The sequence below is a fragment of the Camelus dromedarius genome, chromosome 11 (assembly GCF_036321535.1).
Source record: "Camelus dromedarius isolate mCamDro1 chromosome 11, mCamDro1.pat, whole genome shotgun sequence".
NCBI lineage: Eukaryota > Metazoa > Chordata > Mammalia > Artiodactyla > Camelidae > Camelus > Camelus dromedarius.
Genome location: NC_087446.1, coordinates 9,457,212 through 9,478,936, shown reverse-complemented (window position 1 = coordinate 9,478,936; position 21,725 = coordinate 9,457,212). Strand labels below are relative to the sequence as shown.

Below are 21,725 nucleotides of genomic sequence, written 5' to 3'. Positions count from 1 at the left end.
GGGCTCCCAGTATCAGGGACTTTCAGCCTCGTCTCTCCTTCATGATGGGTTTGGGTGGGAGACCCCAACTCAGATGACACAGGGGCCAGGAAGGAAGTCTGAGGCCAGCAGCAAGGACCATGGCAAACTGAGGGCCCCATCTATAGGGGAGATGGCAGATGGGAATGTTGGCTCAATACTGCCAAGAAATTCTGAATTTTCAAAAAATGCAGAAAATCGAGATTTTTTTTTTTAATTTGAAATTCTCTCACTTAAGGTAGTGGTCATTAATTCTAACTTCAACCCACAGCAAAACACCATGACAAAGCCAGCTGCAAAAAGAACACACTGCTGACCGCAGGTGCGAGGAAGGGGACTTTTGGAGGGAGGGGTGGGGCTGTGGGCTGACAAGGACCCTCTGCTGGGGATTTGTTTATTCTCAGGTGCTGGCCGGATATTTATTTTATATTGTGGTCACATTGTAGCTTTGCAAACCTTTCCTGTGTTTGTGGTATTTACCTCTTTAGGAGTCCTGGGTCCCAAGCAACAAGCCCAAACTTTACTTTCCCAGCCTCCCTTGCAGCAAGGGCAGTGAGCACGTGACTGGACTTGCCCAATCAGGAGTCTTCGCTGCAGACCTCAGGGCGGGAGCCAGGGATGCAGGTTAGGAGACAGAGAACTCAAGGAGGCTGCTGAGGGTGGCATTACAGTCACATCTCGGATGCTGCACCCCTCCAAGCCTGGGCTGCATGTCCTGCCAGACACTCCTGACCTGCAGAACATCCTGAATCAGTTCCGTTTCTAATAAAAGTGGCCAGGCTGGGTTCTGTGGTTTGCACCTGAGATTCCTGGCCAACACACGTGCCTTGGCCAAGCAGGCAGGAACAGTCACTAAGCATGCAGATCACGACTTGAAATTGTCTTTAATTAGCAGCTCCCCACCCCACTGTTCCGCTAGGGCTGACCAGCCTCGGTGATGGTGAGGTGGGAATGCAGGGAAGGGGCACAAGAGAAGTGTGCCTGCCTGTGCTTTCTTCTCTGCTGGGGCGCTTGGAATAGGGTCCGAGTCATAATGCAGGCCTGATGGCCAGGCGTGAGCACTGGATCTTAGGGGGGCAACACAGGAGGCTCTGAGACAAAAACTTCCTGCTGCCTTGAGTTCTTGAGGGGTAGGTGGCTCTAAAGATGTCTTCCTGGCCAGCTCTGTGGTTAACTGTCTGACTTCCAAGGCCTGGGAGGCCCACGCACAGCCCAGTTGGCTGGCTGGCTGGCCTTGACTCTCTTGCTGACTGCTTTCCACTTTGGGTGCTGGTTCATACAGAGACAGGCTGCCGGAGGTTTCAGAACTAGCAGAGGCCCCCGTGTTTGGTGGGTAGCTGGTTTCGCTTTCAGAGTGAGTTAGACAGGGCCCCTTGTGAGTCCGCCCACTCCACCTGGTGAGAAACCCACCCTGGCCTGTCTGAACCAGGTCAGCACATGCACCACCAAATCCTCCTTCCTTGGGGCATCTCCACCTGGAGCAGAGTTTCTCTCACTTGCCAAGGGTGCTGGGCAGGGGCTGGGGCATACGTGAGGGCGGCAAGGAGCTTCCCGCGCGGGCTGACAGCTTCCCACCCCCACGCGTCTCCTCACACCCCAGCCATCAACCACTAACACCCCCACCCATCACCCAGCCGTAGCTGAGAACACACATGTTTTCTCTTCGATTCTGCTTCATTTCAGTCCTGCCACTCCTCCCAGGCCAGGGGCTCCTCCCAGGGGACACGAACACCAGCTGGGAAACTAGAGACCAGGGTTTGGTCCCAGCAGTGCCCCCAGCCCCCACGCCACATGGCCCTCCTTGCGGTAATCACCATTCTGGGGCTACAGACCACAGAAACAGGCTGTGGCTAACTTGAGCCAAGAGCCAAACAGAAATAGAAGGATCTGGAGTGGTTCACAGATTCTGGAGATAGCTAAAGACCCAGGCGTCAGGGGAGCAGCTGCAGGGGCCTGGCTGCAAGGAGATGCCCTCAAGGCACCAACCTCCAGCTGTTTACTGGCCTCATTTCAGTAGAATTCAAAGAGTGTCATTGGCTGTGATGGAGTCAAATGCCCACTCCTTGGCTGGAGGGGATGGATGAGGTACTTTGATTGACAAGTTTACCAAGACCTCACCTAATGCAGGAGGGTAATCTCCAAAGAAAAATGGGTGCTCCTACCAGAAACAGGGGACCAGACAATGCTGAGCAAGCAAGAACCAAGGTTCCAGGCCTCCTCTCTTTGGGCCCATCTTCCCAGCCTCTCAGCCCTACAAGGATGGGATCAGGTCAGATGATCGTGAAAGTTCTGGGAAAGCCCTCCTCTGATTAGAGGAATCCAAAGTAGGCACTTTGCTTCCCTGGGAGCAGGGGTGGGGTCTTCCCAGCCCTCTGGAGGGGCTCCTGGCACAAGGATGTTTTGCACACCCACCCTGAAGCCCCCCACTTAGGAAAGAACCAGGTAGGGTCAGGGCTGCCATCTGAGTGGAAAGGAGGGAAGCTGACCTCCATCCCCCACGTGGGGCTTGAACCAGAGATCTTGATCTCATGGGCCCCAGGGAGCTCATGAGCCAACCTGAAAGCAGCAGAGGGTGAAGGGCCCCAGGCTGTGTCACCCTCTCTTGGGGCAGGACTGGAGGGACGCTGAGACTGGCTCATTCTTCGGGGCCCAGAGCTGCTCTCCGGGAAATGATCTATACTGGAACTCAGGCAGCAACCGGCTGTACCCCCAGGGAGGCCCTCGCCCGCTCCTGTCTGATGAAGGCAATTTGTGTACCCACTTTTCACAGGTTGCCAGAGGGGACCCCTGGAAACCCCAGCTCACCCCTGCCAAAGCCAGGGCTCAGGAACCAACCAGGCCAAGCCAGTGCACCAGGGCCCGGGGGCAAGGGGGAAGGGCTAAGAGGGCGCCAAGGGACACTTCCAACAGGAGGATGTGGCTGAGAGCTTCAGGCCTGCGGTTCTCACCTAGAAGCGCTTCTGGCCCCTGGCTGAAGTCACCTGTGCCCTTCCCGCAGGAAGCAGGGGCGGCAGGAGCGGAGGGGACGGGGGAGGCTGTGAGGTGTGTGGTTTCGGCTGTGAAGCTCAGAGCGAGCCCGGACACTTCCTCCTTCCCTCAGGAGGAAGCCCAGGCCATCTCTGGGGTGTACATAGGTGTGTTCATTCTAGCCAGTTCACCTGTGTACAGGTGAGCCTCCTTCAAGCACACCTGAGCCGTGCAGATCCAGCTGGTCCCACTGCTACGTGGGGAGTGAGAGATGCCTTGAAAGGCCCCCACACCCTTAGGCCCTTGAAGTCCCTGCACCTTAGAAATACCACCATTAATCAGGAGTGTATCTGTCCGGGGACCTGCACAGCCTAGGCTCCCTTCCCAGAGCAGCTTCTGGGGGGACCCTCCACTGGAGGACTGGAAAAGGGCCCCACAGCAGCAGAGCTCCACCTGCCTGGAGGAACCCCAAGGCTCTTGCATCCACGCACACAGCAGCGCATCCCTATGGATGGCGGTCTCTCTTGAAGGCACTGAGCATGTGCGTGTAATTAACACAGCCTGCATGTCCGGGGCCAGAAGAAAGGCTGACACGCACTCCATGCAGGATGCTGTTCATTGTAACCACTGGACCTCCCTCACCATGACTTCCACATAGCGATGAGGACACCCAGGACTCCCTTGTAATCGGGATCTGAGCACCGGCCAGAGACTCTAGAGCCCCACGTGCAGGGTTCCTTCCCTGCGTCTTCTCACTGCCCACCTCTCCATGCCTACCCCGGGACTTGGCACACAAAGGGTGCTCAAGAATTGCTTTCAGAATACTTTAGTTAAAACACTGCAGGGCACAGTGACATATGGGCCCAGAAGTTACCACCAGAGGGCAATGCTTGCCTCTCCCCAGACTCTACACAGGGCTTGTTCTGCAGGAGGGAGCTGAGGTGAAGGTGAGGAGAGTGGTCCAAAGTGGACAGCAGCTGTTTCCTCCCTGGGGGCTCCAGGTGCCCACAGGACAAGAGGGGGAGGCAAGCAGGGACCCTCGACTCCCAGAGGGGAGCTCAAAGAACGAGAAAGCCAAGACCAACAACCTGCAAGGGATCTTGGAGGCTCTTTAGGTCTGTACAGTCTGGATCCAAAAAGGGGCAGCCATCAGTCTTAGATCACACAGCAGAGTAGAGGTTTGAACCCTGGCCTCCAGCCACCCAGATGCCTTCATCCCACTGAACCCCCAGATTCAGAGCTGGGAGCTTTACCCAGGGGGTTCCTCATCTTCCTCTAGTTGGTGCAGATCAGAAATGGATTCTTGAGACAGCCCCAGGCCCTGGCCCTCTGCTCCCCCTGCATCTCCTTCCCTTAGCCCTGGTGATGGCCAACACCCCCACCTCCAACCCTAACTACCCCTGAGTGCTAAGGACTCACAGTCTGGTTTCTCCAGCCCTGACCCTTGTCTCAGCTCTCCATCTCCCTTGCCCTGCTCGTCCGGCCATCACTCTGCCTCCCAAGTACCACCGTCCCACCCCTGGCCCCAGCTGCTGTCCTGTTAAAATGAAAATCAGATAATGTTCTATCCCTGCTTAAAACCCCTCAAAGGCTTCCCGCTGCACTTATGAAACAACCTCACTCCTCGCCCTGAAAGCCTCAGGCCTGCCGCCCCTGCCTCTGGCTGCCCGTCTGCTCCTGGAAGGCTCCGAGCTCTTCCCAGCCTTCGCCCTCACCCAGGCTCCCACTGAGCTCTCCCTGAGGCCTGGAGTCATTCTCTCAGGGAGGCCTTCCCTGGCCCGCTCCAACCCATCTAAAACAGACACGGACCTGTTCGGTCCCAGCACCTGCCTTTCTCCCATGAGCACTTGCTCTCCTTTGTAATTGGTTGGGCATTGATGAAAGATTTGCTTGGGGTCTCTCTTCCTGGCTGGACTGTGGCTCCTCAAAGTCACAGGTCAAGTCCACGGAGTCCCATGGCTTCTATGGCATCTAAAACCATGGGTGGCTCAGGGTAGGTGTTCAAATTGTATTTATATATAGAAAACCCTAAAAGGACCACACAAAAACTACTAGAGCTGATCAAAGAATTCAGTAAGATAGCAGGTTACAAGATTAACGTTCAAAAATCAGTTGCATTTCTTTACACTAACGATGAATCAACAGAAAAAGAAAGTAAAGAAACAATCCCCTTTAAAATAGCACCCAAAGTAATAAAATACCTGGGAATAAATCTAACCAAGGAGGTGAAAGACTTATACACAGAAAACTATAAACCATTGATGAAGGGAATTAAAGAAGACTTTAAAAAATGGAAAGATATCCCATGCTCTTGGAGTGGAAGAATCAATATTGTTAAAATGGTCACACTACCCAAGGCAATCTACAGATTTAATGCAATGCCTATCAAATTACCCAGGACATATTTCACAGAACTAGAACAAATCATAATAAAATTTATATGGAACCATCAAAGACCTAGAATTGCCAAACCACTACTGAAGAGAAAGACAGAGGCTGGAGGAATAACTCTCCCAGACTTCAGACAATACTACAGAGCTACAGTCATCAAGACAGCATGGTATTGGTACCAAAACAGACATATAGACCAATGGAACAGAATAGAGAGCCCAGAAATGAACCCACAAACTTTTGGTCAACTCATCTTCAACAAAGGAGGCAAGAATGTACAATGGAATAAAGACAGTCTCTTCAGCAAATGGTGCTGGGAAAACTGGACAGCAGCATGTAAAACAATGAAGCTAGAACACTCCCTTACACCATACACAAAAATCAACTCAAAATGGATCAAAGACTTAAACATAAGACGATATACAATAAACCTCCTAGAAGAAAATATAGGCAAAACATTATCTCACATCCATCTCAAAAATGTTCTCCGAGAACAGTCTACTCAAGCATTAGAAATAAAAGCAAGAATAACAAATGGGACCTAATGAAACTTACAAGCTTCTGCACAGCAAAGGAAACCATAAGTAAAACAAAAAGACAACCCACGGAATGGGAGAAAATCTTTGCAAATGAAACCGACAAAGGCTTGTATCTCCAGAATATATAAGCAGCTCATACGACTTAATAAGAAACAAACAACCCAATCCAAAAATGGGCAGAAGACCTAAACAAGCAGTTCTCCAAGGAAGACATACAAATGATCAACAGGCACATGAAAAAATGTTCAATATCACTAATTATCAGAGAAATGCAAATCAAAACTACAATGAGGTATCACCTCACACCAGTCAGAATGGCCATCATTCAAAAATCCACAAATGACAAATATTGAAAGAATGGATGGAGGGGTAGATGGAGGGAGGAATGGATGGAGGGAGGGATGAGTAGAGGGAAGGATAGAAAGAAGGAAAGTCTTGGCATGGAGTTGAGAAGGTGTCTATTTAGCCCTTCATTAATCCCACAGGGATTTACTGAGCACCTCCTGGCAGCCCTGTGCTGGGCACTTTGGGAGTTACGGGATGTGTGGGACGTGAAGTCTGTCTAACTCAAGGAAGCGTCTCTTACTATGGGGGTAGGACAAATACGCAGATAGTTGTAATTAAGGGAGCGTGTCAGCACAAGGGTTGAATTTTCAGGGCAGTCCTAGTATCAGATAAAAGTACATGAGATGTGATTCTAAGCCTTTTAAGGCTTTATCTAAATAAAGTAACAAGAGAGAAGGAAAAAAATTTTGGACAATCTAGGCAATTTTGTCTAGAAGATGTGATAATAATGAATGTCAAAGACATAGAGTATGCCCAGTTCCTGATGTGACACCTGGAGCCGGGACAGCAATCCTGTGGCCACCATCCTGTGGCTGCTGTCCTGTGGCCCTGAGGGAGGCCAGCTTAGGAACAAAGCTGTTGCAGTAAGTGTGCTGAATGCCCCACCTGGGATTTAGGGTGATTTTTCCCTTTTGATGCTTTATGTTCGATATGTGTTCCTTGCACCCAAATCATCCTGACAAATATAGAAAGGATATCTAACAAAAAGCAGAGAGAGGAAAGGCGTCTTTTCCAGGTATCTAAGTCTCAAAACAAGAAGGAAAGAGCCTACACTCCCAGCCAAGAGCTTTGGGAAAGGATGTGCTGAGTAGACACACAGTCCCCTCTCCCCACAACACCCAAGATGCCCCGGGGTGGTGGCAGAAGGCAGGCAGAGGGGAAGCAAGGATGTGTCAGTGCTGGGGTTCCTGGTTAAAGTAGATTCTGGCCCTTCCTTCCCAGCTGAGCCTGGTCAGGGGCCACAGGAAAGACCCCTAGTAGCTCTGGGACATCTGAGACTGAGAGAAGCCTTTCCTCTCTCCTGGGGCAGAACCCTGGGGAAGTGACTGAGACCCCAGGGAAGAAATGGTCTGATGGTACATCCCAGCAGATGGGGCCAGGCTTAGCCAGCCCTCTGAGGGATACAGAATTTTTGAGACAAGCATGTGTGCGGAGAGGAACCGGACATCCCAAGACGGGTGAGGACCCAGGAGGCTCTGCAGGAATGCGGGTGGTTCAACGGGTATGTGAGCACAACCAGGAGCCCAGAGCAGGGGGGATACTGACACTGTGCTGTGGCCGTGCCATGCCAGGTGACCCCTCCCACTGCCAGGATGGGGCACCTGGATGCAACCCCCTGGGAAATGTGGTGGGGGAGGAACCCCAACTGGCCAAAATCACATCTCTTCGACGTCAGCAGGAGAGAAATTAAGTTTAGTCGTGCAGAAATAAAGCAATTTCTATTTTGCGTACATCTGAGTTTGCAGCATCAGCTCGTCCCCCGCAGTGATGAAGGTCAGTCATCGAGCAACCCCCTACCCTGCTGCTGCTCCGCAGTGGGTGCACTGTTTCCTCTGTGTGCCCCTCACCAATTACTATTTCCTCCAGCCCACGCCACCACCTCCAGGCGACCTCACACCTCATCCTGACCCTGCGCTACAACCCCTAGCCTGGTTCCTGGCCACGCCAGCCTCCCAGCCTCCTGGGTTTGCAGATCAGCTGCTCTCAGCCATGCTGGCTTAGCCTGGTGCACTCTTGACTCGTGTCATGGAAATCCCTCCTTCCTTTCTGGCTCCCGCTGATGCCGGCTGGCCCCGGCTCTCCCTGGCTCGGCCCCACCCATAATGTTCTCAACATCTGTTTCTGGTCATGTTGAGTTTCTGCCCATGCTTTTCCCTTCCTCCAGATGTACACGTGGCACTACGTGGCTACTGGGACAGGCCCGCGGAGCTGGCAGGAGGGAGCAGGAGGGTTGCATGATGACACACCAGCCACTGCTAATGCACCGAACACCATCACATTCGGTCCTCATTAGGGACAAGAAAGGGACTGACCCCACCCCCTGGCGTGGGGAGGTGGCAAGGGCATCTCGCCAGCTCGCTGGGGTCACCAGGATGAAGCACTGCACATCTCTCGAGGATGTCATCCCCATGGACCTGGCATGGGCCTGGCGGGGCTCCAGTTTTCCAGGGCCCTTGCCCAACCCCCACCTAAAACTTACCTGTGGGGAGAGTGTCCACAACAAAGATCTAGTGGCCCTTACCCCCCATGGATGATAAGCCACCAAGTCAGGGACTGGGACCTCGTGGGAACAACTGGCCTGGACAGACCAGAGGGCGCCTTTGAAGCATGAACAGAAGTATTTGCAGGTCAGATGAGACGACCCAGAGGCTGCCGGTCTTGGACCCCTGAACTAACGGCCTGGAAACGTCTGGGGCCTTTGGCCTCAGTTTGTAAAGGACAAACTTCAGTCCTCCTACAGGGGCTTGACAAGAAGTGTCCAAAGCCTGTCTGCCTCAGTAACCTGCAAACCTAGTCCTCGTGATGTCAGGGACCAAAAGCTCTGCCTGGCACTGGGGATAACCTTTGCCACCAGGGTTGGAGCAGGGCTGCTGTTTAGGCCAGTGAGGCTTCAACAGCACGTGGACCACAAGCATGCCATGAGATGGCTCCCCTGAGCAGCCTCTGACCTCTTAGGGCCTCTTGGGTGAGAGCTGCAAGGCTTCAGCTGTGGTGGGAAGTCTCCCTCAGGGGCCAGAGGGAGCCCAAGGAAACTGAGACTTGTGTCTCCCCCTGCCTGGGCTGCAGGTCCAGGTGACTCCTGGGGCAGTTCTAGTGGGTCTGTCTTTATAGCATCCTCTTCCACGTGGTACCCAGAGAGCCAGCAAACACAGCCGCAGGCAGTGCAGGAGGCACCCAGCCCAGCAAGCCAGGAAGGGGAGTGGACGCAGATCCTTTTAAGTATCTGTAGGTGAGTAGCTACCTTGCTAGCTTAGAAAGTCAGAACCTGCCAAGTCTGCCTACTGGAGGTGAAAAGCACTTTCCTCCAGACAATGCCCAGTGGTTCCCTGGTAAATACTACACACAAAACGTGAGATCAGAGCCCAGGCTGCGGGGCTGTGGTTATTCAGCACATCCAAGGGCCTCACTGGAGCATAAACTCCAGGGGTGTTCTCCAGGGCGAGGTAATGGATACGCCTCTCATTACAGCCTCTGAGCCTAGTGGGGTGGTACACAGTAGATGCTCAAAAGGTGCAGTTCAAAGGATGGACACAGCACACCAGGCAACCTTTCTTCTAACCCTCATGGCTACTCCGTAAGCTAGATCATCATCATTCCCATTTTACCGACAAGGAAACTGAGACTCAGAGATGCAGGGACTTTTCCTGAGGTCACAGCCAGGGCTTGGCACAGCAGACTCTGACTGGTTCCAATACCTCCAAGGCACACTCCTTAGTGAGTGACCGAGGGAGCTGGTCTTTTTGTGGGTGAGGAGCACATAGAAGGGAGCCCTGGGCTCAGGCCCCAGCAGAACCAGGACTGGCTGCTCTCCCAAGGTGGGCAAAGAAAACCCAGCAGAAAGAACCAGCCTGAACTGCTAAGAAGACACACATTTAATCACGCTGGACAAGCAGGACAGGGGCAAACTGGGCTGCGGGTGGCCGTATAGCACCAGCCTTGACGGCACTGGGTCAGGCCCCGCCGCCATCGCCCAGCCACGTGGCCACGGCTCCCTTGGCTCTAAGCACCAGAGACCATCACCCGGGCCAGCTGTGCCCCGGAGTCTGCACAAGCACCAATGGGCCGAGGCCATCTCCCTCTGCGGAGAGGTTCAGGCCACCTGGGGTCGGGGGAGAGAAAGGCTGGGGGCCACCAGGCTGTCCTCCCTGAGAGGGGGAGGGGACAGAAGCCCTGATGTCCCTCATACTGCCTCAGCCTCTCCCAGCACCTACCTCCCTTGGCATCATGGCTCAGAGGAGAAGCCCCCTGACTGACCCAGAACATTGCTCGCTTTGGTTCCCCAGACCTGCTGGGGGTCCAAAACCCGGGGCCTCCCGTCCTGGCTCATTGCCCGGCAGCGTCTGTCACAACAGCAGAGGCCAGAGGAGGTTCTGCTGGGCAGGAGTTGCCCACCAGGGCCTCAGCACCTTAATAGAGCCCAGAGAGCTGGGGGCACCGGGCTGGCGAGAGGGGCCACGGAGGTCAGAGCACCTGGGGACAGACGTCAGTGTCTGACACTGGCCAGGAGCCTGGGAGAACTGAGGCCCAAGCAACTTTGGCAGGGTGGACTGAGCACTGCCCTGATGGCGTCCAGGGAGCGGGGCAGGGAGGGCATGTGCTGAGGAGGGTAGGAGCCAGGTGGGGAGAAACGGGTCTAGGCTCCCTTCTCCAGGGGCCCCCTACCTCAAAAAGTCCCCAAACCCCTGGGTCCTCTCCTCACAACACCCTTGCCCTGACTGAGGCCCCTCTGGGTTTGCTTTAATGACAGGCATTGGGCAGAAAAGCAAGGAATGGGCAGGGGGTACCATCCCCCACCTCGGGTACCCTATGCCACCAGCCTTGGGGACTGGTGGGTAACGAGTGGCCACAGTGCCTGAGAGCCCAGAACACAGACTTATGTGATCAGAGCCCCACGTGTTTCCTTGGGTCTAGTTTCAGAATCCTCTGTGCGTCCCCACCCTGGCTGGACTGGGTGCCCACTGACGGCAGGGCCTGTGACGGATTCACCTCAGCCTTCCCGGAACCTGGCACCGAGTGAGGGCTCGGTGAGTGTCTGACGACTGAATAAATGAACCATGACTACACAAGTGAGGGTGCAGACGGGAGTGAGACGAGAAGGGGGAAGGGGCAAGAGACCAGAGGAGGGGGTGTCCCAGAGGGATGAGAGAATTTCAGGGTGTTTGGAAGATTCCAGAATGTTCAGAAAGTACTAGAATGTTGTGAAAGTTATAGGACTTGGTTACTCGAGTGGTGTCGGGTGACCAGCAGCACCAGCGTCACCCCGGAAATTAGAAATGCAGAACCCTGGGCCCACTGCATGCTTGCTGAGTCAAATCTGCATTTTAGCACAGTCCCTGGGTGATGCATACGCACATTCGAGTTTGAGAGGTGCTGGTCTAAAGGGTTGGGAAAGTTCTAGAAGAATTAGGTTAGGAGGTTTCTTAAAATTCATCCAAGAGAGGAGAGAGGCAGAAACAGCCTGAGAGGGGTGATGGAGGGAAGGAAAGAAGAGGAAGGCTGCCCAGAATGTCAGGTCCTGCGGCCCACTTTACAGATGTGCAAACTGAGGCCCTGCAGGGGACAGACCTGCCCGCAGCCACCCCCAACCCGAGCTGCCCCGCTGGAGGCACTAATCGTCCTCGGGCTTGATGAGGTGGCCACTGAAGGTGATGTAGGTGTCAATGTCGTCGCTGTAGACGGCGTTCTCACGCTCGCGCTTGAAGAGCCGCGCCCAGACGCGGTCGCCGGGCGCCAGGGCCAGCATCACGCTCTGGCTCTGCATGATGCTGCGGTCGCTGGGCTGTGCGTACAAGATGACGGCCGCCTCCTCGTTGTGCACGACGTGCACGTAGGTCTCCTTGAAGTTCCAGCTGTGCACATTGAGGCTGAAGAAGTAGAGGCCACGCAGGGGGGCGATGAAGTGGCCAGCAGCCAGGTCGAAGTGCCCGTCTGGGTTCACGAAGACCGTGTCGAAGAGCAGCGGCTGGAAGCCCTCACTGCTGTGCAGGGCCGTCTTGCGGCCCACGGAGAAGGCCGAGAAGCGCCTCTGGCATGGGCCACCGGGGCTGCCCGCCTGCCCCTTAGCGCCCTTGGTGCCCTGGGGGCCGCGCTCCCCCCGGGGGCCCTCCCTGCCCAGCTTCCCAGGCGTACCCAGCAGGCCTCGGTCCCCTTTGTCACCTGTGGGTAAAAGAAGGAGAGACGTCAGGACAGCCACCCAGGCCTGCACCGAGGAGGCTCCTGCGCGTGTTTGCAGAAGGCTCTGCCCCCTCCCAGAGAAGGCAGGCTAGAGGAGGAGCCAGCACTCACTGAGCACCGACTACATGCCAGGCAACGCTGCCTGGACGCCCCTCTGAAGGACACTCCGTGTCCACCTCCACTCACAGAGATGTGAAGGGACTCGCCCGGGTCACACAGCTCAGAAGCAGGGGAGGCAGGACTCCAATTGCAGTCTGTCGCCACAGCGGCCTGCTTCCTCCCTTCTGAGACCAGACCCGGCTCTGGGGGGGTCACTGCACCCAACAGGGCTCCAGGAGGATGTGGTGTGGACGCACCTGGCGTCTCCAGCCCAGAGAAGGAATCACCTGGACAGAATCGTCCAGATTTGGAGCCAGGCAGCCCTTGGTGGGTGTTACTGCCTCTCTATGACCAGGGGCATTCGTGGTTGGGGTCTTGGGATTTTTTGGTCTGTATCTTGAAGAGGATAATGTCCACCTCACGGGGGCGTTCACGAGCCCTATGGGAAAGCTCTCAGCCTACTCTGAAGATAGGAGGTGGGCTGGTTCACTCAGCACTGCCCAGCCTGGCTCCATGGGCCCTTGGCTATGGCAGCATCTGCCCTCATCCCCAGGCAGGCACACCTCTGCCTAGCCCCTGTTCCAGGCTGACCTTGAACGCAAGACAAGCAGGTGACCACCGACTTCTTGAGGGACCAGATCCCAAATAGTCCCCTGCTGCCTGTCACAGTGCCCGAAATCATACCCTCAGCCAGGTCCCTTTGAACAAACTGGACGGCCTTGTGTTTTCCTGAGGTCCCCTATGACCATGGCAATAGTGCTGGGAAGAGGGGAGGAAAGGGCAGGCAGGAGGGCGCAGGCCCTCGGAGGAGAAGCCTGGAGGGAAGCAGGGAGGAGGGAGTCCATGGCTCTGGGGAGGTCTTCCTCAGTGGCCTCATGGGCCAACTAACAAACGCATCACATGCATTGCACTTCACAGTCTGCAGAGCATTTGCTTTGCCCCAGCCCTGAGGGAGGGGGTAAAGGGGGGTGTAGGAGGGGGTTCCCTTCTCCTTTTTACAAATGAGTCAGTCAGTGGGCCCAGGGAGGGAGAGACCAGCCAGCCTCACACAGCAAGGGAGCTGAAGAGCTGGGCTGGGACCTGGGACTCCTGACGCCATCCAGGTGTCTTCTGCCCCTACAGACTGCCCGCTCGCCCGGCAGGCAGCTAGCCTGGTCCAGGAAAGGTGACAGGGAGTTTTAAGGAGGATTGTGAGTGGGAAACACTGTCAGCATCCAGGCACCTGATCAACCTCACACGGGGGTTCTTCTGGCCTCAGGGAAGCTGTGATATGTGAGGCAGTGGGGAAAGATGGGGAGAGGAAGGGAGGTGTCCTCACCCACAAAATCCAAAGGCTGGAGGGTCTCAGATGCCAGCTGACCCCTGGTTGTGGGATGAGGACCTCAGGGACAAATCCTAGCTCTGCCCCTGACAGCCATGTGACTCCAGGAGAGCTCCCCACCTCTCGGAGGCTCAGTTTCCCCATCGGCAAAGTGGGAGGAATGACGTACCAACGTTACAGGGTTGTTCTGAGCAAAGATGGAGGTTAAGGATGTCACAGGCCTGGCTCCAGGACCAGCCAGCCATTCACAGCCCCTGACAGCAGAAGTAGCTTCCTTCAGGTCTGGTTTTAGATGACAGGCACCCCGCTCTCACCTGGATAGTCCAAGAGGCCCCTGCATGTCTCCCTACTTCACTCTTGTCCCCCATCACCTACCATGAGAAATTAGAGGGATCCATTTGAAATCTAAGTTGGATCAGGTCCCGCCTCTGCTCAAATCCTTCCCTGCTCCCCATCTCACTCAGAGGAGAAGCCCAAGTCTGATCTGGCCCCTGTTTTGTCTTTAACTTCAGCTCCTCCCCTTGCCCCCTGCTCCTTCAACAGATCAGATCCACTCCTGCCCCAGGGCCTTTGCACTTGCTCTTCACTCTGCCTGGAATGCTCTTCCCCAGATATCCATGTGGCTTCTCCCCCACTTTCTCAGTGAGGCCTACACTGACCACCCCATTTAATAGGCAACCTGACCCCCACACACCCACCTTCCCAACGCCCCTTACCCTGCTCCACCTCCTCCCTTCCATAGCACTTATCACCATCCAACAATCCATCTCATTAACTTGGGTAGTATGTTTATCGCTTACTGTTTGCCTCTCTGACTAGAACATCTCTATCTAGTTTGTCCACGCTCCATCCCAGAATTCAGAACAGTCCTGGCCCACAGTGGGGACTCACTAAATGTGTGAATGAAAGAAAGGGTCTGGGACAGTCTTCTGTCCTGGTTTCTCCTGCTCCCTCCACCTCACCTCCCCCAGCTCAGGAAGAGATCCCCATACCCTCCCGGTCCCTGGCCAGGCCAGGCCAGTCCAGCCTGAGCCCCGGATGGGTCCTCACCCTTCAGGATGGTGATGTTAATGTAGGGCCTGACCTCAGGCAACACGTACTGAAGGGTGGATGGAGATGCGGAGGATGCATCTGCAGCATCAGCGAGGACCAGGGGGTCCTCAGAGTCACAGCACCGTCGACAGTTCCCAGAGGAACTCAAGGCCACGGCTTCCCCAGCAGTGGGCTCCTCAGTGGGGATCCCAGACACTGAGGGAGGGAGCAGGAGCAGTGCCCAGAGGAGGCCTAGGGCAGCTATCCCCATGGCGACCTGGCAGGGAAGGAGGGACAGAAATACATTGAACTTAACAACTACACTCTGCCGATGCCCGATGCCGACGGTAGATGATGCAACCCGAGGGTAGATGACGCAGCAACCCGCAGCACAAGTGCATTCCTGACATAGCTTGGGGAGGGAGCACTTGAGCCCCATTTAATAGACAGGAAGACTGAGGCTTACCCAGGGAAGCAAGTTCTCCAAGGTCACAAAGAGACTTACTGTAGTGCAGGACCTGGAGGCTGTCTCCTGGAATCCAGACCCTGGGAGTTTCTGCCACATGTGGGCCCGTGAAGGAGGATCCCCTCCTGACCACCACCACCCACCGAGGAGAGCGGCAGCCAGGCGCAGATGAGCATCCCAAGAGGCCGTTGCTGGGGCGGGTGAGGAAGATGCCCAGCTGCCAATGAGACTATAAAATGCTCTTCTCACCCTCCCAACCTCCCTCTGGCTTGTTTGCTTGCCATTGACTCCATCCAGTGTCCCTGGAGTGCAAGGTAGAAGGCGGCACTAACTTGGGCTGGACAAGATAGAAACAAACAAAAGAAGTCCCTGCAGGAATGCAACACTGAAGGTGTGTAACTGGGGTCAGCGCACCTCCTCGTCCAGCATATTTGGGCAGTCAACAACCTACACAACTCAGCCTTACACAGGAAGCCCTTCAGGGACCGAGCAGGAGAGCGTCAAGTCATTGGAAGGTGGTTATGTCAATCATCCTAGGCCTGCCAATCAGCTGCCAAGGTGGTAAATTGGAACTAAGGGGCCAGATCCAGGAGGTCGGGGAAAATTCAAAAGAAACTGGGAAGGCCAAGAGTCTCTGAGGATCTGTCTTTGGCCTTGGCCAAGAAGGGATCCAGAGTTCCAGAAGAAGGGCAGGAAGTAGACTGGACAGCAGCAACTGGAGACAGGCCGGGCTGGGTGGGCAGGAAGCCAGGCAAAGAGCCTTTGAGGTGGTGGCAGTCTTTGGGGGCTGGCACCTGAGTTATCGCAGGATCAGAAACTCGGCTCTTGAAACCAGACTGGGTTTTACACTTCTGGCGTTTCTTCTGTTTATTTCCTTTTTGTTCTCCTTTAACATTTAGTACAATTCAAAAATATTTTTCTGTGGTTAATACAGGTAGATAAGGTAAAATTATTTTTTTTTAAATGCCATTCTATCCTAACCTGAGCACTGGGGTTAAGCGCTGAGTTTTAAAGGGGCAGGAGCCCTCCCCCAACACCCTCCTTCCTCCCCACTCCCTGAGGCTGCGGTAGCAGCAGGAGAAGGGAGGGGTGGGCAGGCAGCCTGCAGAGCCATCACCCCTCTCCTGGAGGTGACCGGTCCCAAGCTCCTCTATGCCCCTTCCCCCCACACACACCCTGCACCGGTCTGGTTTCCTAGTTCTGCTCAATAAAGCAGGTCAAATCCTCAGAGGTCAACTCCCCTCTGTCAGAAATGATCACCCTTAACTTTTATTTGTAAATTACACATCCCAGTGGTTTTCGGAAGAGCAAAATGCCCTCTTTTTCCTGGCCGTAGATGTGACCTCATGGGAAAAGGTGAGGCTTTAGAGTTAGACCTGAGATCCCAGCAGAGTTTACAAGCTGTGTGACTTAAGGCTAGTGGCTTAACCTCTCTGAGCTTCCTGCTCCGTGACACTTACTGGAAGGAGACAACACCGTCTCCCAACCAAGCTGTTTGGGAGGATTTAAATGCAGGGGAAATGCCTGACTTGTAAAAGACTCAATAAAAAGTTTGTTCCTTTCTCTGCTGCCCAACTTGACCTCTTCCCAGGGCCTGCCTGAGATAGGAGGACTTCTCCCAGAGCACTGGCATGGTCTGGGGACATTTCTTTCGGCCCAGCCTGCTGGGAATCAAAAGATCTATGACACAGAACTGTGACCTGGGGCTGGTGGGTTGGGGGAAGGGGAGTGCAGGAAGCAGGAAGCAAAGCAGCCTTTAACAAAAGTAATAATAACCACAGCCACGGGTCACTGACTGGCCTCTGGGGATGGGGGGGGGGATGTGTGTCGGGCAGAGATCAAGTGTGCAGGACCATGCCACAACGGGGGTGATTTGGGGGTCCCGCCTGCCTCCACTAGGGAGCTGGGACCTCTGTGGGGTGGGGGGAGAGCCAGGCGCTGCTGAGCTGAGTTGGTTTGTGTCCAGGCAGGGGTGGGCACAAGCCGGGAGCAGCGGAGGGCAGCCCTTCACCAGGGCTAAGGTCCCAGCCACAGGAGGGAATTGGGAGGGGAGAGCCTAGAGGGGCTGACCGAGGTCAAAGGGAGAGAGTGGGGTCCAAGATGTATCCAGGAAGAGAGGGCGAAGGAGAAGAATTCCAGGCTCTGACCCCAACCCCCTCGGCCCTGCTGGAAAATGTTGCAGGACCTCGCATCACTCACCCAGTGTCCTGCAGCCTCCAACAGCAGCTCATGGACCCCGGGCCTCTGGGCGGCCTCTGGTTCCTTGGTCCATGTCTGCAATAATAACTTGTTGCTGGCCCAGACCCCCAGGCCCGGCTGGCTGGCTGGCTGAGGAGGGACAGAGAGAGGGATGGAGACAGAGTGGAGGGAGGGAGGTAGGGAGGGCGGAGGGAGCGGGCTGAGCTGGCTTCCCGCTTCCCCTCCTCCCTGCTCCCTCCCCTCCAGCCTCTGGGTTCTTCGGAGATAAAGGGAACTATGGATTTCCTTTGCTTAACTCTTTGGTGGTCCAAGAGGGTCCTGTTTAATAGAGACCCAATCAAGTCAGGAAGAGGTCTGAGGCTGATGTGGGGGCTGGGAAATTGAGCCAAGAAGGGAGAAGAGCAGGAGCCCCGTAAGTTGCTCAGGAAGGAGGCAGTGCTGGGGGGGGGGGGGTGGCCTCCAGCCTAAGCTGCAGAACACCAAGCCCAGTAGCCTGAGGTTCAAATCCTGGCACTGGCACCCACTGGCCTGTCCCTTCTCTGTCCCTTCTCCTTCAGACCCTAGTTGTCTGTACAACTCCAGCCTCCAGCCCCATCCATGCACAAGGGGAGGCTTAGTAAATGTGTGTTGAGTGAGGGCATTATCTTCTCGGGTATCTGTTACGTAAGGGTGGTGGCCTGGGCAACACTTCCACCCCCGAGGGACACCAAAGTCCTCCTCCTCCTCTGCCTGGGATTTTGCCAGGATGAACCATCTTCCTAGCCTTCTAGAGCCAATCCCCCTGCAGAAATGACCCCCAAGAAGTTCACAGGAGAGCAGCCCATACAGATGCCCCCGGGGCCCAGGGCAGGGTGCTGCCTTAGTCTCCTTCTGGTTAGGCTGCAGGAAGTTTTGCAAAGGCTGCAGCCCGGGTTCCCTGGGGTCAGAGACCTCTGGGCAGAGGCTCTTTCAAATGTCCCTCACCCTCCAGCCCCCTCTCTTTCTGCATTTGTTGCACATTTACCACCCAGCTCAGGCTTTATCTTTGCAGGGGCTTCTGGTACCCCAAGGGTATCTACATCCTTTATTTCTACTAATCTTACCCCCGCCTTGGGAAAGGAAGCTAGGGTGGAGCTGATGTGACTTGCCCAGGGTCACACAGTGAAGAGGAACCACGACCCTACAGAACGGAAGTGCCCTCCACCCCAGCAGAGTTCCCACGATGGCACAACTGGGCATGGTTCGGGGCAAAGGCTGCAGTTCAGGGTCCATCCCCTGGGCAACAAGAGGTGGTGACATTTTCACCCTCCGGAGGCACAGGAGTGCAGAGACCTCAGGGGGATTTATTGAAATCTGGGTCTTTGGGCATTAAACCCCAGTCCTAACTCAAAGCTGGGCCAAGTGCGGAGGGTGTAACAGCCCTGGCTGTGTGACCTTGACCAGCTCTCCTCTCTGCACTTCTGTTTTCCTTTTAGTTTGGGGGATAATCACACAGCAGAATATCCAGACCTGGAAAATCCCTTCGAGATGATCTAATCCAATTCCTTAATCTGTCCCACAGGGACGCTGTGATCCAGGAGGGCAAATCTTTGGCCCCAGGTCACACAGCAGCCTGGAGTCCAAGCTGGGATGAGAGCCAGGCTCTCCCAACTTCTTGCTTTGTGTTGTTTCTGCTTCCCAAGCCCACTGAGATTCCCCGAGGCCTATTTTAGGAGTCCCAGAGGAAAGCAGCTGAAAGGACCATGGTCGCTGGGAAAACTCTCAGGTCCACACTGGCTGTGCCCTCTCTGTGGCCTGGCCCCAGGCAGCATTCCCAGGGCACAGCGCCAGCAGAGGGAGGGAGGCAAGGGGAGCCACCTTCCCCACCCTCCCCTGGCTGCTGCCACCAGAGGGAAAAGGGCTGAGTCAGCAGCATCGGAGGGGACACAGCTCCTGGCTGTATTTGAGCCATCTGGCTTAGTAAGCCTAGCATTGGAGAAAAAGGGAAGGGAAGGGAATATGGGTGGGGGAATAGGAGAAGCAGGGTGGGGACACAGGAATGGTTTGGTCCAAGGCTTACTGTGTGCCGGCAACGTGCTCCAGGCACGTTCAACAGCCCCTCTGCAGAGAAGGCCGCTCAGACCACTTAGCAAGTGAGGAGGCTGAGACCTGGAAAGCACACGATTCTCACCAGGTTCTAAAGCCAGCAGCTCCTTTGATTTCCAGCCACATCAATCCCCCAGGAAAGGGCCCCCTTCCCGCCTTGGTCCAAGGCAGCTGACGGGAAAGGCCAGACAAGAGAGCCGGGCTCAGGAATATTATACAGTACTTTAATAGTTTCCCTCCCACTCTCCTCACCATACCAAAGCTCCTCCACTGGTGCATCATTTGTACATCATCCCTTGGTCTCCCAGCCATTCTGAGGATCTCCCCAGCAGGCCTGCCAGGTAGCTTGGAGACAGAGCCCTAGGCTTGGGGCAGACAAAACTGGGTTACGTCTCAGTTCCACCTCCTTCTAGCTGTGTGACCTTGGGCAAGTCTCCCTACCTCTGAGCTCTGGTGTCCCTGGGCAGAGGGACATGCGGAGGACCAGACCATCCGAGCGTCCCGGTGCGATATCCAGTGTTGGTACTCTACACTGGCCGCTAATCAGTGCTTCTCCCTGGCTAAACCCTGAACACGGTGATGAATACGAGCTCATTCTCCTTCTGCACACAGATGATGAAGATGCATAGATTCACTGACTCCCAGAACCAAGCTCGTAGCCACATCCACCTTCCCACCCAGGGCTGGGAAGAAGGTATGAAGATAATGACATTTAGTCAGTGCTTACAAAGAGCCAAGAACCCTTCGTGTGTTTAAAAAGTAAAATGTGTGCCTGTCAAAAAGTGAGACAGAACAGAAAACATGATTCCGGAGTCAGAGATGCAAGCTGTGAACAGCAAGTCACAGATCTAATTGTTCAAGGACAGTCACCAACTAAGACACTAAACAAAGGAAACAGTGAGCGCCACCTACTGGGGAGAGCCATCGCGCCTGGCACCCACCCCATCCCACCCGCAGCTTGTGATGCTCCCGCCCCCCCCCCCCCCTTCTTAGGGAACTAAGCAGGTAGGGAAAGGAGGAGGAGGAGGCTGAAGGGCCCACTGAGACGCGCCACGGGCTGGCTGGAGCGCCCATTCTCTCACTGCTTTCTCCAAACCCCACTCCCGGCAAAGAGGGCAGAGGGTCCAACAGAACTCTCCCTTTCCCAAGGAGCTAGCTCATTTGGCTTCCTAATTCTGCGGAGCCCCTCCCTTCCACTAGCTAGGTGACCCTGGGTGACCTTCGCTCTCTGGGCTCAATTTCTCCTTCCTGGTCTTTCTGCAACCCACGTCTGTTCCTAAAGTGCTAATGCAAGTTGGGCGAGTATGCAAGTTGGGCGAGTTTAATCCCACTTTACAGAAGAGAAAGTTGAATCCCCAAGAGGCCCAGAGAAGGAAAGAACCAGGGCCATCACAGTTCCCCCGGACTCTGACGATGACCCTGTTGTTACAGAGTGGGAAACTGAAGCTCAGGGAAAACAGGTGCAGCAACTGGCTCCCTCGCCATGGTCGACTAGTGGCAGAGCCAGACGACAGGGTCCAAGGCACGCGGGATGCCAGAGCCATCCTCTCCGCTTCTCTAGGCAGAGTAAGGGGAGCGACTCTCCCACCCCCAAGGCCGGGGAGCCCCTCCATCCCCACCCGTTTCGGCCTCAAGCCCTGGAAAAAGTCTGCCGCCAGCCGCGGCCACTCTTGGCACGAGCCAGGGCCTAACTAGACCAAACCTCCGGCGCGGGGAAACCTGCCGGCGTCGGGGCGGAGGGGGCTGCTCGGCTCGGTCCTCCGCGCCTCTATCCCGGAAGCCGAACGCTAGACGGGCGGGAGGAACCGCTGCGGCGCCGGGGCGGGGCCTCTGCGAGTCCGGCTCTCCGCAGAGCCGAGCAGAAGCGAACAAGGCCGAACTTGGCCGAGGAGAGCCGAGTCATGCCGAGGGTAGCCGAGCAGAGCCGAGTCCGGCAGAGCCCAGAGTGTAGGGCCGACCATAGCCGGGTCTGACCGAGTTTGATCCGAGTGGGGCCGAATAGAGCTGAGTCTGGCCCGAGCGGAGCTGCGGGAGGGCGCCAAGCGGAAAGGGGGAGGTCCCGCGGCGCCCCCTGCCGGACACAGAGCACCGCGCTGGCCTCGGCCAGAACCAACCCACCGCCTCCCCGACCTGCGACAGTCCTGTGAGAGAGGGCTACGGAGCCCATTTTATGGATGAGAAAACTGAGGCTTCAAGAGGTTTCGAGACTGGCCCAGAGCTAAGAAGTGGTGGCTGTGGGGTTCGAAACTGATTGTGTGGCAGAGAGCTCACCTGCTACTGCCACGCACGTCAATGGACATTGTGTTTTTGCTTTGTTTTCCCCATAATTGCTGCCATTTATTATGTCCAGAGAGGAGGAGGGACCCGCCCTGTCTGAAGAGCCGCCCGC

General features: G+C 55.5%; 1 protein-coding gene across 4 annotated transcripts; it reads right to left on the bottom strand.

The window, feature by feature from the left end:
• Nucleotides 1–9,331: 9,331 nt before the first annotated feature.
• On the bottom strand, nucleotides 9,332–21,160 carry C1QTNF6 (C1q and TNF related 6). 4 transcript variants are annotated; one of them, XM_031463222.2, is made up of 4 exons: nucleotides 21,039–21,160; nucleotides 17,273–17,401; nucleotides 14,626–14,884; nucleotides 9,332–12,137 (listed from the first exon to the last, which is right to left on the bottom strand). In XM_031463222.2, exons 3-4 carry the CDS (start codon nucleotides 14,876–14,878, stop codon nucleotides 11,590–11,592), a joined length of 801 nt encoding a protein of 266 aa, XP_031319082.1. In that variant the 5' UTR covers nucleotides 14,879–14,884; nucleotides 17,273–17,401; nucleotides 21,039–21,160; the 3' UTR covers nucleotides 9,332–11,589. The 4 variants fall into 4 exon arrangements, with proteins under 4 accessions (XP_031319082.1, XP_064347548.1, XP_064347549.1 ...); XM_064491478.1 differs by lacking the exon at nucleotides 21,039–21,160 and adding an exon at nucleotides 20,956–20,974; XM_064491479.1 differs by lacking the exons at nucleotides 17,273–17,401; nucleotides 21,039–21,160 and adding an exon at nucleotides 15,868–16,777.
• Between the last annotated feature and the right edge of the window lie 565 nt (nucleotides 21,161–21,725).

Excerpts from the sequence above, each read along its gene's own strand:
- C1QTNF6 (XM_031463221.2), bottom strand. The coding sequence starts at position 15,172 with ATGTGGCAGAAACTCCCAGGGTCTGGATTCCAGGAGACAGCCTCCAGG. Across the intron at positions 14,885-15,112 it reads CCTCCAGGTCCTGCACTACA|GTCGCCATGGGGATAGCTGC; the intron begins GTAAGTCTCTTT and ends CTTCCCTGCCAG. Across the intron at positions 12,138-14,625 it reads TAACATCACCATCCTGAAGG|GTGACAAAGGGGACCGAGGC; the intron begins GTGAGGACCCAT and ends TTTTACCCACAG.